The sequence below is a fragment of the Embiotoca jacksoni genome, unplaced genomic scaffold, assembly GCF_022577435.1.
Source record: "Embiotoca jacksoni isolate LCO1_2020_lvr unplaced genomic scaffold, fEmbJac1.0.p SCAF_21, whole genome shotgun sequence".
In the NCBI taxonomy this organism is placed as follows: Eukaryota; Metazoa; Chordata; class Actinopteri; family Embiotocidae; genus Embiotoca; species Embiotoca jacksoni.
The window spans coordinates 8,062,725-8,077,413 of NW_027185352.1; the positions used below are offsets into that span (position 1 = coordinate 8,062,725).

The 14,689-nt window shown below is 43.4% G+C and overlaps 1 protein-coding gene across 7 annotated transcripts in view; it reads right to left on the reverse strand.

Moving 5' to 3' along the window:
* The window catches only part of ptpn12 (protein tyrosine phosphatase non-receptor type 12), a 48,344-nt gene that overhangs the window by 4,040 nt on the left and 29,615 nt on the right, over window positions 1–14,689 (reverse strand). Inside the window, exons 14-18 of one of the 7 annotated variants that reach the window (XM_069156724.1) lie at window positions 9,658–9,847; window positions 7,763–8,729; window positions 2,909–2,980; window positions 1,828–1,881; window positions 246–329 (exon numbers count right to left, since the gene is read on the reverse strand). In XM_069156724.1, the coding sequence (XP_069012825.1) occupies window positions 246–329; window positions 1,828–1,881; window positions 2,909–2,980; window positions 7,763–8,729; window positions 9,658–9,847 (1,367 nt within the window). Of the gene's footprint in view, window positions 1–241; window positions 1,712–1,827; window positions 1,882–2,908; window positions 2,981–3,093; window positions 5,128–7,762; window positions 8,730–9,657; window positions 9,848–14,689 lie in introns of those variants that run through there. The other 6 variants (XM_069156725.1, XM_069156728.1, XM_069156727.1 and 3 more) reach the window with 6 other exon arrangements.

Consider the following 14,689-nt stretch of genomic DNA (forward strand, 5'->3'; position numbering starts at 1 on the left):
GGCAATAGCAATACCACAAATTTAAAAAAAAAAAAAATAACAATAATAATAATGACGGTATTAATAGAAACCACGTTTGTCAGCCGAGTTTTCTGCACAGAAATGGCCCAAAAAAATATTTGTCGTCCTTCAGAGGAACGGGCCGGCGGAGGTCCGACCGACGACAGCACGCAGTCATAGAAAAGCTGAAAGCGAGCGATGTCAGAACGCCTTGATAAAAGAGGAAAGACGGCAGACTTACCCACCCAAGTCTGGCTTGCTGTCTGTCGCCGCGGTGCCGGCAGGTGCGGGGTCAGCTGGAGACGTCTTCTGAAGACAATCTGACACGTCTGCACGAAGACAAACACGCGGGGGTCAACGAGGTGGAGACGGTGTGGTGGGTGACAGTGATGCGAGCGCTCGTGAGGTGTCCTGTAATATCTTGGTGACGTTACGGCCTTTTGCACACCGGGGGGGGGGGGGGGGACGCGTTTTATTTCGTGTGATTAATTCGCACGTCTGTACATCTTTGAGTACTTTCACCGTTTTAATATTGCGCAGTGAAAAAGTGGAAATACTTTTTCTTTTTTTTTTTTTAGCTTTTGCACCACAAATAAAGACATTGTGCTTTTCAGGTATCGCGACATCCCGACTTTCTGCTGCGGTGAATATTCAGTCAGACGCTGCAGAACAGCCCCGCAACTTAGTCCGTTGTTGGTCGGCTCACCGGCATCATCAGACCTAAACCGAAAATATGTCCAAGCTTTGACTCCTCTCGAGATGAACTGCCGGATCCGGACTCACCGAAGCTCACTACGATACGTTACGCTAAAAGCCGAAGCGTGTGAAGACGCGCGCGTTTATTACAGATTTGCAGTTTTTTTTTTCCTCCTCCGGTAACGAGCCGGCCTGATTTTTAAAGATTTGTTTTTGCCGTTTAGAATCCATCGGGTTTTTTTCTTCTCTTTTTCTGGAGAATGAGCCGCGGCGAATCCGTTTCGGCTTTCTTGCGACTGTCGCAGATGCGTCGGTATGAATGGCTTTGATTTGCGCGTTGTTTATTTGTCTCGCCGCCGGTGCGCGAAGACCTCGAGACACTTTTAAACTGTTTTCTCGAGGGAGGTTGTAAATTTGTTTAAATTTGAATTGTTATCGGCTCTGGTTTGCTTCGCACTGAAAATACTGACGCTGCGGTCAATTAGATCCCGTTTGAAATCTTTTTTTTTATGTGTGAACGTAGATTTCGACGGCTGGCTGACATACTGTCGAACACGTGTAGTGTTAAAGTCTCTGGGGGGGGGGGGGGGATTCTGCCAAGAAAAGTTTGACGGAGCATCGCGACATTTAAAACTGACTTCAGCAGGAACTTAAATGAAACTGCAGCCATCTTCTTCTTTCTAAACGCTCCCACTGAGTAATAATCACACAAAGCCAAAGGAAAAAAGAAAAAGAAAAACCTCCACAGAATGAGAGTCAAACACTCGTTCCCTTTTGATTAAGCTGTCACACCCACACCAAAACTACCGAGGCGATAAATTGGCAGTAGCCATTGTCACGCAACCCCTCGTCGCACAGATAAAGCTCCCATTTCCACGGCACCTCTCTAAAAACCACCGGGCTAATTCCTAAAGCGCTCGGCGGGTCGGTTCCCTGCTCTGCTCTGTCGACTAGCTACCGTCAACGCGTAAACGGGGACAAGGTGGGGGACACGGAGGTCGGGCAGATGCGGAGCCTTAATAAATAAATAAACAAACAAACAAACAAACAAACAAAAACAAACAAACAGGCGGTCAGAGGTAAACAATGGAGGAGGGAACCAGAGCGCACTCGTGCGTTGTGTGTCCGTACCTTTATGTGAGCTGCTCCACCCGGCCGAGGCCGACGTTTTCAACTCCAGAGGGTCTGACGGGAGAGCAAGAGGGGGAGTTGAGTTTCACGCCGGAGGTGCACCAACAACACGCCGAGACAGACGCGCGCGCACACACACACACACACATTAAAAAGCACAAATACAAAACACATTCCCACACACTCCTGCTCCTCTACGGATCGCACGGCGCACCGCTTCAGTCTTCCAGCCTTTGAACCGAGTCCTCGCGTTCACTTTAGAACGACGAATAATTCTGGGAAACATAAACGAGCCCCGCTGAACACGAGCGACTTCTGTGATCTCTCACGGATTAACAGGGGACATTAAAGCCTGTGGAACATGCGTTACGGCGTCATTTATTCAAACCGTCTCTCCTTTCACCTTTAAGTCACCCCCCCCCCGCCTAAACTATGACCGAGTGACCTTATTTCAACAATGAGCTTCACAGAAACACTTTTTGCACCGCGTGGCTGAAATGACCAATGCTGACATCTAGTGTTGGAAACCCAATAAAGCCTCTCTCGAAAGGAATAAATCCACATTTAACACAAAGGTTTTCCATCTCCTGCGCTCCAGTGCGGTTGAATATTTTGCAACTCTTTCTCCTTCGCATATCAGACGCCGATGAAAACAGCGGACAGACAGGGCGGTCGAGTTAGTAAAAAAAAAAAAAAAAGAAGAAGTCCATCCTGTGAAAGAGAGGCCTCCATACCTGCAACACGCGCGTCCACCTGCGTGTTTGAAGCGAGGACGTTTAGAGACCGGAGCCCTACCTGTTCTTACACTGTGAAAGTATCAGGTAAGCAGGAAATAAATAAATAAAAAAAGGAAACAGCAAAGCACGTTCCTTCCGTTTCAGCTCGCATCAGAAACCGCCGACTGTCAAAGAACCGCTGCAACACCTGCAGACACGAAGCTGCGACGGACCGCTCGGATCTTTACGTTTTCATACCAAGACTCCATCCAACCTCTTTAAAAACACCGACCGACGGCGTGGACCCGGTTGGATCCACCCACCACCGGAACGACACCCGGGGATCTTGACCAATGCAAACGCACCTGTGGCCAGTATGAAGGACTCAGGGGTTCTCTCGGGGAGGGGGGGAGGGGAGTCGTCGCTGTCCCAGCAGTCTGGGTTAAAAAGGTCAGAAGCAAAGTTAACGGCTGGCCGAGAGGAGAGAGAGAGAGAGAGAGAGAGAGAGAGAGAGAGAGAGAGAGAGAGAGAGAGAGAGAGAGAGAGAGAGAGAGAGAGAGAGAGAGAGAGAGAGAGAGAGAGAGAGAGAGACACACAAAAAGGGTCAAGAGGAAATCATTTGTCAGAATTCAGTGTCTCGAACACAGTTCTTCCTTTTTATTTGTGTTATTACTTGAATATGATTTTGTTGTATTTTTTTTTTCTTATTATTATCGTTGCTTTGTTTGTGTTGAATCAACACACCGTAAATATCCACCAAACACACAACTACATTCCAACATGTTAATGGTTCATTTTCTAATGCAAATTTGTGCCGACGTTTGAAAGAATATATAATCTACCGTCGTAATTAGGTTTATTGTGCACTTTATCTCCTTTCTAAACTGTTAAATATTGACACAGATAAACTGTTTTTGTGACTTTCTGTTCGGTTCGAGACATTATTATAAGTTATAATTAATACTGCGCTCCGCAATACCGCGTCGGATTTTTACCCTTTGAATCTTAAAAGATGCTCTCTTGCAACTTGGTATGACCACCTGCATCCTGCATTTTTATGTGCATCTTTTTTTTTTTTTAATTTCTTTTTCACTGACTCTGAAGCATTTACAAGACCAAAGACAGTCCAAGTAGTTTAATCTTTGTAAAAAGTATCACAGGGTTTTTGTAAGAGACACAAATAGATTTCCAGATGTTGAATACTGGGAACTTATTATTCTACTGGAGTTAATTCCAGCGGTTCACCTCTATTAGCATCACGACTGACATGTAACCTGCCGTCAAAGGACGTGATTGGTAAGTGATTGATTGATTGATTGATTGATTGATTGATTGATTTGCCAGTTTCACGCGCTCTTTAAACAATATTGATATAAACCGACAAATTCTTGTTTCTATTTTATTTAATTTTTTTTTTTTTTTCCCATTGCTGAATAAATGCACAATCTGGTTAAATTTCTCGTTGCAACTCAAAACATCCGATGTTTTCCTCCTCCTGTCCAGACCGAGCGTGATTTGACGATCTCCGTCTCTCGAGGGGTAATCTAATATTTCTGAGGGTTACTCTGGAAAATTACCCACGGATCATTAACTTCCATGATGAGCTGCAGCGGCAGCAGCTCGAGGGAGACGTGCGATGAGGAGGAGATGATCTTGTTGCGAGTTCGATACGCTTCAACACGGACCGAGAGCGGATAAAACTGCGTCACCCAAACTCGGCCCTGTTTAGAAACCCCTAATGACCAATTGAAAGCTTTTAATCTCCTGTGCTTTCTTCATAGGGTTTCACAATAATCATTTGCAGCTGACTCTTCTTAATGGAAGGCCAATATCCAGGGAGACCTTCTGTACTAATGCCCCTCTTACTGACCGGGAGATTGGCTGTCTCTTTCTTACCGAGACCTGGTTGAACTCTCACTGAAGCCTGACCCCTTAATTACATTTGCTCCCCAATCATCCGTGCTGAAAATGGACTCAAGACACTCTGAAGGGTTGAGATATTACCTTTGGGGAGTTTCTAAATGTCACTATTATAAAATATTAACCTCATTTCCTGCTCTTCACAATCCACTGATGCTAACGCTTGTTGTTTTTAATGATGGATGTTTTTTTTTGTTGTTGTTTTTTTTAACAAAGACATTTTTACACTAGAGGTACATTTGTTTATTCACTGCTTTTTTGGCTGATTGTCATATTCTTATCTTCTTGTTATTTTATTATATTGTATTTTTTTTCCTCACCTGTCTTACAGCTGCTGTTAACGCCCCAGTTTTCCCGCCTGCCGATTACTTAGGTGTTATCTTTTCATTTAAAGTCATGAATGCTGGCTGTGGTGGTTGTAACCATCGTTTTGTCTTATTTTAACTGAACTCTACGGCATCATTTTTCTATCTCCATGCCCGTCTCCTCTTCACAAACCCATTTTTAATTCTCTTGTCCAACGCGTCGATTATTACTCATTGAAAGCGATCTGCTTCTCTTGCTGCGTTTAAATGAAATAGTTTAGATTAGTGTAACATTAGTGAACATGAGTCAGATGCTTGCTTTGCAGGAACACATGAGGTCATCCAGCAGGTTGGTGTCACTGTAAACAAGGGAATGAGCCAATTAAGTCAATATAATTTCATATAATTAGAGCAACGTTGACAAGTCTGAAGTTTTATTAAAATAATAAATAAACAACAGTCAGTTGCTGGCAATACTTTAGTATCACATTGACAGCAAATCATAGCTTTTCCCTCAGTGTGTTGTAATTGCTTTCTCCCATCTCTATTTTAATGTTTTAAGATTTTAAGATAACACCTGCTGTGTGTATATTTGTACTGTTTTACATATTTGATTCCAACCCGATAACTCGTACTACTCGAGTCTCATTTATATGTCGCAGTACTCTTTTTTTTTTTCGCACTTTGAACACCACTAACGTCTGCGCCTAGTGTAACTGAATGAGGTTTGAGAGCTTCATTTCATTTGGTAATAACGCAGCCAGCACAGCGAGCAGCCACCAGCCTTCTCTTCACCACAAAGCAGCAGTTTGCTCAGCGCAACTCGTCAACAAGCAGTAAGTAGATTCTTGCAACCGATCGAACAGCAACCGTTAAGCTTTTTCGGATCTGAAGCGCCGCCGCAGCCCAAACACAGAAGTGTGCCAGAAAGCCAAGCAGACCGAAAACGCACAACACAGTCCGCCTCGGGACCGCGCGAGGCGGACGTTTCTGCATTTGGACTTAAATATTGGAAATACGTGAGAGGAGCATAATGCAGAATATGAAGTCGTGACGTTGTTTTTTTTTTTGTTTGGGTATTTAATAGAAGCTCTTTTCTGACAAGAATTAACGAATTTTGTCTCATGGTTCGTCAGCTTAAAAGAGGAATGTTAACATTAAAAATAAGATGCATTTAGGTACTGCTCAGAACGAAGAAAAAAAAAAAAAAAAAAAAGCTTGGTGTGTTTTTAAGGCACTCAGAAAACAGCCAGTAAACCTCAACTCTTCTGACTTTTAGAACCAAAGCGAGGCCAGTGTAACTTTGCTGTGTAACTTTGCCCTTTCTTTGACATCATAACTCTACAATAAACAACATATTCTACTATAACAGCTTTAACACAGGCCGCTCTGTATTTAAAAAAAAAAAAAATATTCCTTGCAGTTTTGTTGGGAATCAATTTCAGACAGAATCTTTCTTATGAAAACAGCCTCTTTAGGCGGTCACAAAAATCTTTGGTTGTGAGTGAAAAACTTTGACGGACGAGACTAAAGTCTCTCCTGAAAGACCAAAGCTGCCTGATTCCAAATGAACAACTTTTTGTTGACACACAAAAAAGGAGGCTGGTTTAATAAGCACAAATTTAAAGTGTGTGACTGAAACCAATAAAACTGTTGGAGATAATCCGTTTCTAATCAATTTTATTCATATCCATATAGATATATTCTGTAAAAAATTGCTCTAAAAACTGTCTTTTATAATTGTAAAAAAAAAAAAAAGACAAAACTAACTTCACATATTTGAAGCTTAAAGTTTGTCATACACAATGCAATTATATATATATATGAAGTAAGTGCACTGACAGCAAACGGACTCAAATAATGCTCCTTCACAGTCGAATCCAATATTTAAAAATGCAGTTGATTCTTCCAACGATTCCAACATCCAAATCAAACCACTTCATTTCTAATCAGCTCCGATCAAAACAAGAATCCGATTTCAGAATCTGGCGATTTTGAAATCGAAACGAGGAGCAGGAGCATTCTCAGTCCTCACACCCCCAGAAGATTAAAACCACATCTTGTTGGTGCAGATCAAGACAGTCAGGCCAAACCGGAGGCACAAACAGCAAACAGTGAGACGCTGCTCTGTTCAACCCAACATGCACAGAAGTGTCATTTATCAGTATCATGCAGTGTTGATCCCTTGCCATCCAACATGCACACGCAGCTCTCTGCTCACACACACACACACACACACACACACACACACACACACACACACACACACACACACACACACACACGCACACACACACGCACGGAAACAAAAATACAATTTCTTTTGATTCTCGCTCCCATTCACAAATTCGCTCACTTAGACAAACACACACAAGCTGAAGGAGGAAGAGTGGAGTTGTTTTGACAGATGCTGGACTGTTAACTTTTGCAGCATTCCTGGCGAACCGACCGATTAGTCAACAGTCATGCTTTATGTGAGACTCACTGGAAACTATCTCACTGGCTCTGTGTCGTTGCTGCTATTTCTTCTTCTTCTTCCTTTCTTCCATGTCTCCTGTTTTTTTTTCTCCCTCTGACTCTCTCCAGCAGAAAGGACAGTATAAGACTCTGTGTGTGTGTGTGTGTGTGTGTGTGTGTGTGTGTGTGTGTGTGTGTGTGTGTGTGTGTGTGTGTGTGTGTGTGTTTGTGTGCTGACCGACACAATGTGTCTTTAGCATGTGGTCTGTCTGAGACCTCCGTCTCCCTACTGACCCAGAAAATGACTCGCCCGTGTGGTTTCCCTGAGCTTATGTGAGTGTGGATGATAAAGACAGGTTGTCAGAGTTACTCAGTGCCTTTATAAGGGAGACAATTCTGTCTAAACTACTTAGAAATTAGCTGAACTAAACTTCAGATGTTTCAGCTTCACTGATCATTTCTGGGTTCATTTAAGTTCCTCGTGACTGATTCTGTCAGAAAAGCAGCCAGACAGTCGAAGGAATTAGACTGACATACTTGCTGGGGTTGAAGGTGACGGCGTGTTGTGGCCTGCAATCGACATGGGCAACACCTTTCTGACCGGCGGTTGGTCTCCATGGTTAGGGGATGTGGTTACCATGGCTGTCGCCGTGGATACATTTGTACGATAGCCGTCCTTTCCCCCGGACATCTCTCCATTCCCCTCCTCGTCCGAGTTATCGGAGTGCAGCGGGTTGGTGAAACTCAGGGCAGTCCTAACGGGGGTGGAGGAGGAGGAGGAGGAGGAGGAGGAGAGGTGGGAGGAGGAGGACGAGGATGGGGCGACGCGGTCTGAGGAGGAAGAGGAGGAGGAGGTTTTGGGGAACAGCTTGTCCGGGCTGTTGCAGGACTGCGTCCACGCTGCGTGGCCAGCCTTCAGGTCCGCTCTGTCCCCTCCCTGCGACTCCCCCTTCTCTCCGCTCTTCACGGGAAGGTGGTTCGGTCTGGCGAGGACAGCTCCGTCCACACGGCTCTCCCCACATCCGCCGGCTCCTCCCTCTGTGCCCGAGTCCTCTGACAGCGAGGAGCTCGACGTCAGCAGGCACTGACCCGAGCGAGCTTTGAAGGCGTGGCCTCTTTGCAGCGCGCATGCGCTGTTGTTAGTCGAGCTGGTGCCGAGTCCGACGGCTACTCCCACGGAGGAGGACGTGTCAAAGCTACGAGGTCCTTCCTGCAACGGCACCTTTTTAATCTCGATGCTGAGCTTCCTCTCGATCCGAGGAGCACCAGAACATTCAACGGCCGGGGAGAGGGGCGACGACGGGGTCTGAGTTTGGCTTTGGCCCGATTCTGACTTTGTCGACGTCGAAGACAATTTGTTGTTGTAGTTGTCGTTGAGATCTAGATTGGAGACCTGAGTCTGCTGTTTCCGGCTCAGTAGATCTTGATCTTTTTGCTCTGAGGGGCTGGTCTGCTTGTTCAGACTGGGTTCTGATTGGTTCTGCTGCTGGTCCGCGTCTTTTTTCTGAAATGGAAGAAGAGAACATGTGATCCTCTTTCCGAGAAGCGCAGCATCCACATTCCACCAGAAGTCTTTGACATCTTTATTGTTGCAGAATGTTTAAGAGTTCAAGAAACGCTGATCAAGCAGCTGCCGACACAAAAACACGTGAACTTGTGACGGCCTTATACCTTTCAGCAATAAAATAAACAGTGAAAACAGTCTATGTGAAATGAACATTGATCATATTTGACTTTGGAAAACTGCACAGAAAAGAGGAAGAAGATAATCATATCTCCTCTTACAGAAGAGACATGCAGAACAGAAGTTCTTGTGGGTTAAAAAACATTCAGAACAGATCCTTTAAAATGCTGTGGTTTAGTTTAGGGCAGAAACAATTAGTTAAATAATAGATTTTTGGAAAAATCCTAAGCAACTACTCTGATACTTAACGTATCATTTAAGTCTATTTCGGGCCAAGAGGCAAAATATTGTTTTTTTAAAGCATCTCAATATGTGAGAATTTGCTTTTTTTTTTTGGTCTTACGGGGTAAAAAGACTCAATCCCTTTTAGATGTGAACTGTTTGGGCACCGAGAAACTGTGATGAACATGTTCCACCGTGTATGTTTAATGGACAAAACTCTTATGACAGCTAAAGAAAGAATCACCTCATCTAGTTCTCGAATATATTTTGAACACAGAGCAGCTCTTCAGGTCACTCTGCATAACAGCGTCTATAAAAGGCCTCGAGCATAAGGTGAAATATTTACAACAGGTTTTACCGCACCGAATACTGCACTGTGCATCCATGTCAAACTTTCCATGTACAGAAACATAAAAGCACCACAGTACCGTCAAGAGAAATATATACGTTCACAATAGCTTGCATATATTTATAAACATACAAGTACTTTTTCTTTGGGTATTTGTTTGCGTATTAGGCAGCTCACCCGTGTCACGTTTTGCTGTGCGGTAGCCAGGACGTGGATGACAGGTTTAGGATGGTAGCGGTCGTTGTCCTGCCGTACGTTGGTGACAGTGGGGAAGGCCGAGGGGGGAGACGGGGTCAGGATGGGGGGTACGGGGTGAGGCTCCGGGGGTTGCAGAATCTCCTCCTTAACGTCACCTTCTGCCTGGGAACTGGACAGAACAAGAGACCGAGAACGAGCTGAGTCGATGCAGAAGGAAACCCGGACAAGCTTGTTACCGAATGAATGTGACCAACCCTTTTCATGTTCTTTAATGAAGACGTCTCACTTCTAATGTAACAGACGCAAACTCAGTTTTACTCGTTTAATGTCACAATGCAGACCTAGATTAAATGCCGAGAGAAATTTGTTTTTAAAGTGAATTTTAAATACAACTTTTAAAAACTTTGGTTCAGGTAAAAGAAAAATGATGAAAAGAATTTCATCACACTGTTCAGTCATCTTCCAGAAATTCAGACATCGAGGTTGAAATTATTCTGTCTAAAAAGGGAAATGCAAAACTAGGATGATGAAATGAACTTGTATAAAATTTATGTCATATGTGAAGCAAATGAAAGTATGTTTTTTTCACCACTAGATGGCAGAATTGAAAAAAAGTTAAGCAATAAGCTCAAAGTCCTCCTGAGATTTTAGATTTCTACTGTCAGACGCCTTTAACACATATTTCATGGATTGAAAGTTGAAATGATCTGTTGATGTAAAAACAAAACACATTCAGAATAAGTACAACAATTCAGGTTCTGGACAAAATTTTTATTTTTTTTATTTTAAAAGTTAAATTTCTCTGCACACATGTAATAAAGAGGATATTAAAGCATTGACATGATTCTATTGTTACCAAAATGTAAACAAGTAATATAATGCCTTGCCATGTGAATTTTTTTTTTGTTTGTATACTGCAGCAATTGATGATTAGTTCAATATCGTCTACCGTGTGAACAGTACTGTGTGTATTTCAGCATTTGTAAATATATCTACAGATGCATGCAGTGTGTGTGCATTGCACACAGGATGCTGAGGTTGTGACATTATGACGAAGCCAGCCACGCACAGATGGAAAGTTATACATTAAGATGTTGTTCCACTCCACAAAAAAACATACATTTACATGCTGTATGCATGCAGAGACAGAGCCAGTGAAAGGATGTGGTGGTGTGCTAATTCAAGAGCACATGACTGAGGCGGGAGCTAACGATGCTGATGCACATGATGCTGTCTGTCTGTGTGTGTGTGTGCGTGCGTGTCTGTGTGTGTGTGTGTGTGTGTGTGTGTGTGTGTGTGTGTGTGTGTGTGTGTGTGTGCGCGCGCGTGTGTGTGTGTGTACACATCAAAGGCAGACAGACAGAGAGTCAGACACAGAGAAATTGCAAGTTAGAAGCGCGGGGATTTCCTTTTCTTAAGTAACTTTGGCGTCGCAGTCTTCTTCATCAAGCCTGCAGCGTAGCTGCTGTCGGCCGACGCTCCTCGATGACGGACGCTGCGATCTGCTGTGTATTTAAAAAATGTCGATAACCATTTATCCTTTGTTTTGTTTTTTTATAGTCACGTTAATGAAATGTGTCAAAGGCACTCTGAATTTAATAATAACAGGCTGTCATGCCAGGATTTTCCTTGAATATGTCCTAAGAAATTAGATTTCATGGATAAATAAAGAACTGTTTGTTGATAACTTTTGCTGTGATTCTCAGCTGGGAGGTCACAGGTCAGGATTTACTGGAGAACGGTGCTGCTGTTGACATGAAGCCTGAATCCAGCTCGTTCCACCAGAAGCTTCAATTGTCTCATATTGGATATTTCCGGCCTCCAGACTCAACATTACTAAAACAAGAACACCATTACTCCTTTGTTTTCTTTAATGAAAACATGAATTACCCATAAGACTTTCTCCTTTTATATCATCTTTGTTGCCTGAGCAAGCAAAAGATACTTTTACCAATAACACAGATGAATCCCGGCGGTGCTGATTGTTTCCAGAGATTGTTTAGAGCCTATAGGACGAGATAAGATGAAACTTTAATGATTCCTGAGGGGGAGGCTGAGCTCTTAGAGGAGCAAACACTAATAAGTCACAGCAAAACAAGCAAGCAGTATCAACGGGAGCAAAGGAAAAGGAGGCTGCGGGCACACTAACAACTGCAGCGCTACGACACGTATGATGAAATGTAAATGTGTATTACAACAGTAGGGGACTGAACAACGTACTACGAGGAGTACTTTTCCTCGACGAGAAAAAAACAATGATGAACTAAAAAGCTCAGCGCATTCAATGGTTTAGTGGTAGAAAGTGAGAAACTGCATCAGGTTTGTTATCTTCTTCATAACACGACTGTACCTCTTCAACAGAATAAGAGGAACATCTTTTGATGCACGGGCTGAAACGTCAACCGTACCATCTTGTGACACAGTTAAGGGCTAACCGTGAACACACAAACATCCAGCAGCCTCGCATGTACGAGCTGCACTCCCACACGCATACACGCCTTCACTGGAACTTGAATTCTATGTAATAACATCAGGCACAAACTCTAACATACACAAGTGCACTCTGCCCTCCACATATGGACTCCTGGGTGGGGTGGTGGTGGTGGTGGTGGTGGTGGTGGGGTGGAGGGAGGGTTCTGCATTTTGAATCGGTGTCACAGCAGCAGCTGCATGCATTCATAGGAGGCGGGATGCGTTCAAGGGGAAGCCTAAAGAGACACTTCCTGGTTTCAGGTTGTGTATCACGATAGATTCACACAGACAACCGAGAAAAGTAGCCGAATGCGCGCTCCAAGATTGAAATCACTGCTTGAGCGAATGTGAGCTTCTGCCTGCGGGATTAGATGATGATTATCTTTTTGACTGTTTAGCAAAGATAAGAATTAAACGTAACCGGCAAAGTTGCTGCAGTTTACCAACATTAGGGCCTCAGGAAAATGTCTGGGTATCAGCCCAGGATCAAAAAGCACCTCTAGAATGTATTAACGCATGACTAACAAGCCTTATTTTGTTAATAGCCTTATCAATGGCAATCACATTGATTCAGTTTACGTTTAGGTGGAAGCTGCATTGTGGGATCAACTGCATTGGGACAGTAGGAACTGTCTTTTTGGGTGTAGCGACAGTCTCTTTCATTCCACTGGGGAAACCGCAGTCCAACAAAATCCTGTATTTTTCATGCTTTTTCTTGAATGGTTATTTTAACTAGCCTGGTATTACCAGGGTCTACATATGAATATATGAATCTGGCCTCGCTCCATTGAGGGTTGTTGCCAGTCGCTGCATCCTACTGGACATAGACCTCAGAATAATAACTCTGAAACTATTGGAGCAGCTTTTAGCCAATAAGCATCGCCCACCACCTCCTGTATGTTGTGCGCCAAAACTCTCCCACTGTTGTGCCAGTGTGGGAACTACTTCAATGTCATCACACTTACGACACCGTGCAAACCTTAATGTGATCAGGGTTTCCAGACTACAATCACAGCAAAGCCAAGCTAACTTTTGGCAAATGTTTTCCCAACATGTTTTTAATGTGGAATTATGTATCCTGTTCTCTAATAATACTCGATCATTTACATAATCAAGCTGCTACAGGCACATTGTAATCTGAACTTGAGAGGTACTGAGGTTTGATAAGCAGCTATAAAAGTCCAACATTTCACTATAAAAGCCATGACTAGTATCTATGACCTTGATTCCAGCCTCCCCGGAGTTCCTGCAGTTATCTGCCTCCACCACAATCTACTCCACACATTTACACCACTGAAGTGACCCATCGGGAGTGTGGCCGGCAAAATGTGGACTATGCTGGTAAAAATAGCTTTTACCATCAACAGAATACTCCCGAGCTTAAGCAAGGCAGGGAACAGAGGGACGATGTAGAGAAAGAAAGACACCAACTGAGAAGGAGAAAGAGTGAGATTCGAATGGCGAGAGAGACGCACTCGTATATCCCTGACAGTCTGCTCTGTCCCACTTCCAGGAAAGTATCCAATTTTGGCTGCAAGTTTAAATTTGTATGTTTTACTAGGAACAGGAAAGAAACTATTCAGTAAACAGATCACTTGCAGCTACAGGCTAAAATTAGGACCTCTGAAAGAATGTTTGCTTTCCCAACAAACCGGCTGGTACAATAGAGAAATTAAGAAAAAGCAAGAGCGAGATCCTTTTAGTGCAGCAAGCGATGCAAGAAAAGGACGATCAACTTCAAAGTCATCCCGTCGTAGATGTACTTTAATGTTTATGGTCATTGTTCTGTTACATCATCCGGCTTCTACAGAGCTTCAGCTGAACAAGCACCCTGACGTTACCCTGTAAGATCCCGACGATTACCCCCCCCCCCCCCCCCCCCCGTTTTTTTTTAGATCATTCTGTGTTGTGCTTTTGGAGTCATGTTAGCTGGGCGCTCACTTCTAGGCAGAGTACACGGCGTACTAAATCATCACTTGTAGACAGTTAATCTGACTGTGAACTCGTGAATATTTCAATTCACTCTCCGAGATTACTTTGCAGCATTTTCTATCTTTCGGCAAATCGACAGTTGTTGATGGTGAGTCCTCTCAAGATTTTTTTGTTTTGTTTTGTTTTTTTGCGAGGCAGAGATCTCATCAGAAGATGCTTCTTGTGAACAGCAGACCCAAAATATGTAAGTGGGTTTTTTTGTAAGTCAAGCTCACCTCCAATCATTTATCGTTGATTCTGGACTCCCAATTAGCTCGATGTATTGCTGATATCATGAGCCTAAAGGTTCACAAACTTTTTCCAACACTCACTTGAAATGTTTTAAACGATGTATTCTTAACAGACAACAATACAATCATACGTGTTGGCTGATACACATAATGACGTTAAAGATCCGATCATATGTTACGGCCACTTTAATACATAAACGCGGATCATTCCCAGGTTTGCTAATGTTTTCTTTCACTGCAAATGTAATCAGAGAGGCAGCCTATTCACACAAAACGCTGTCAAACTGGGCATTTTTAGACAATGTCTCAAGCAGCAG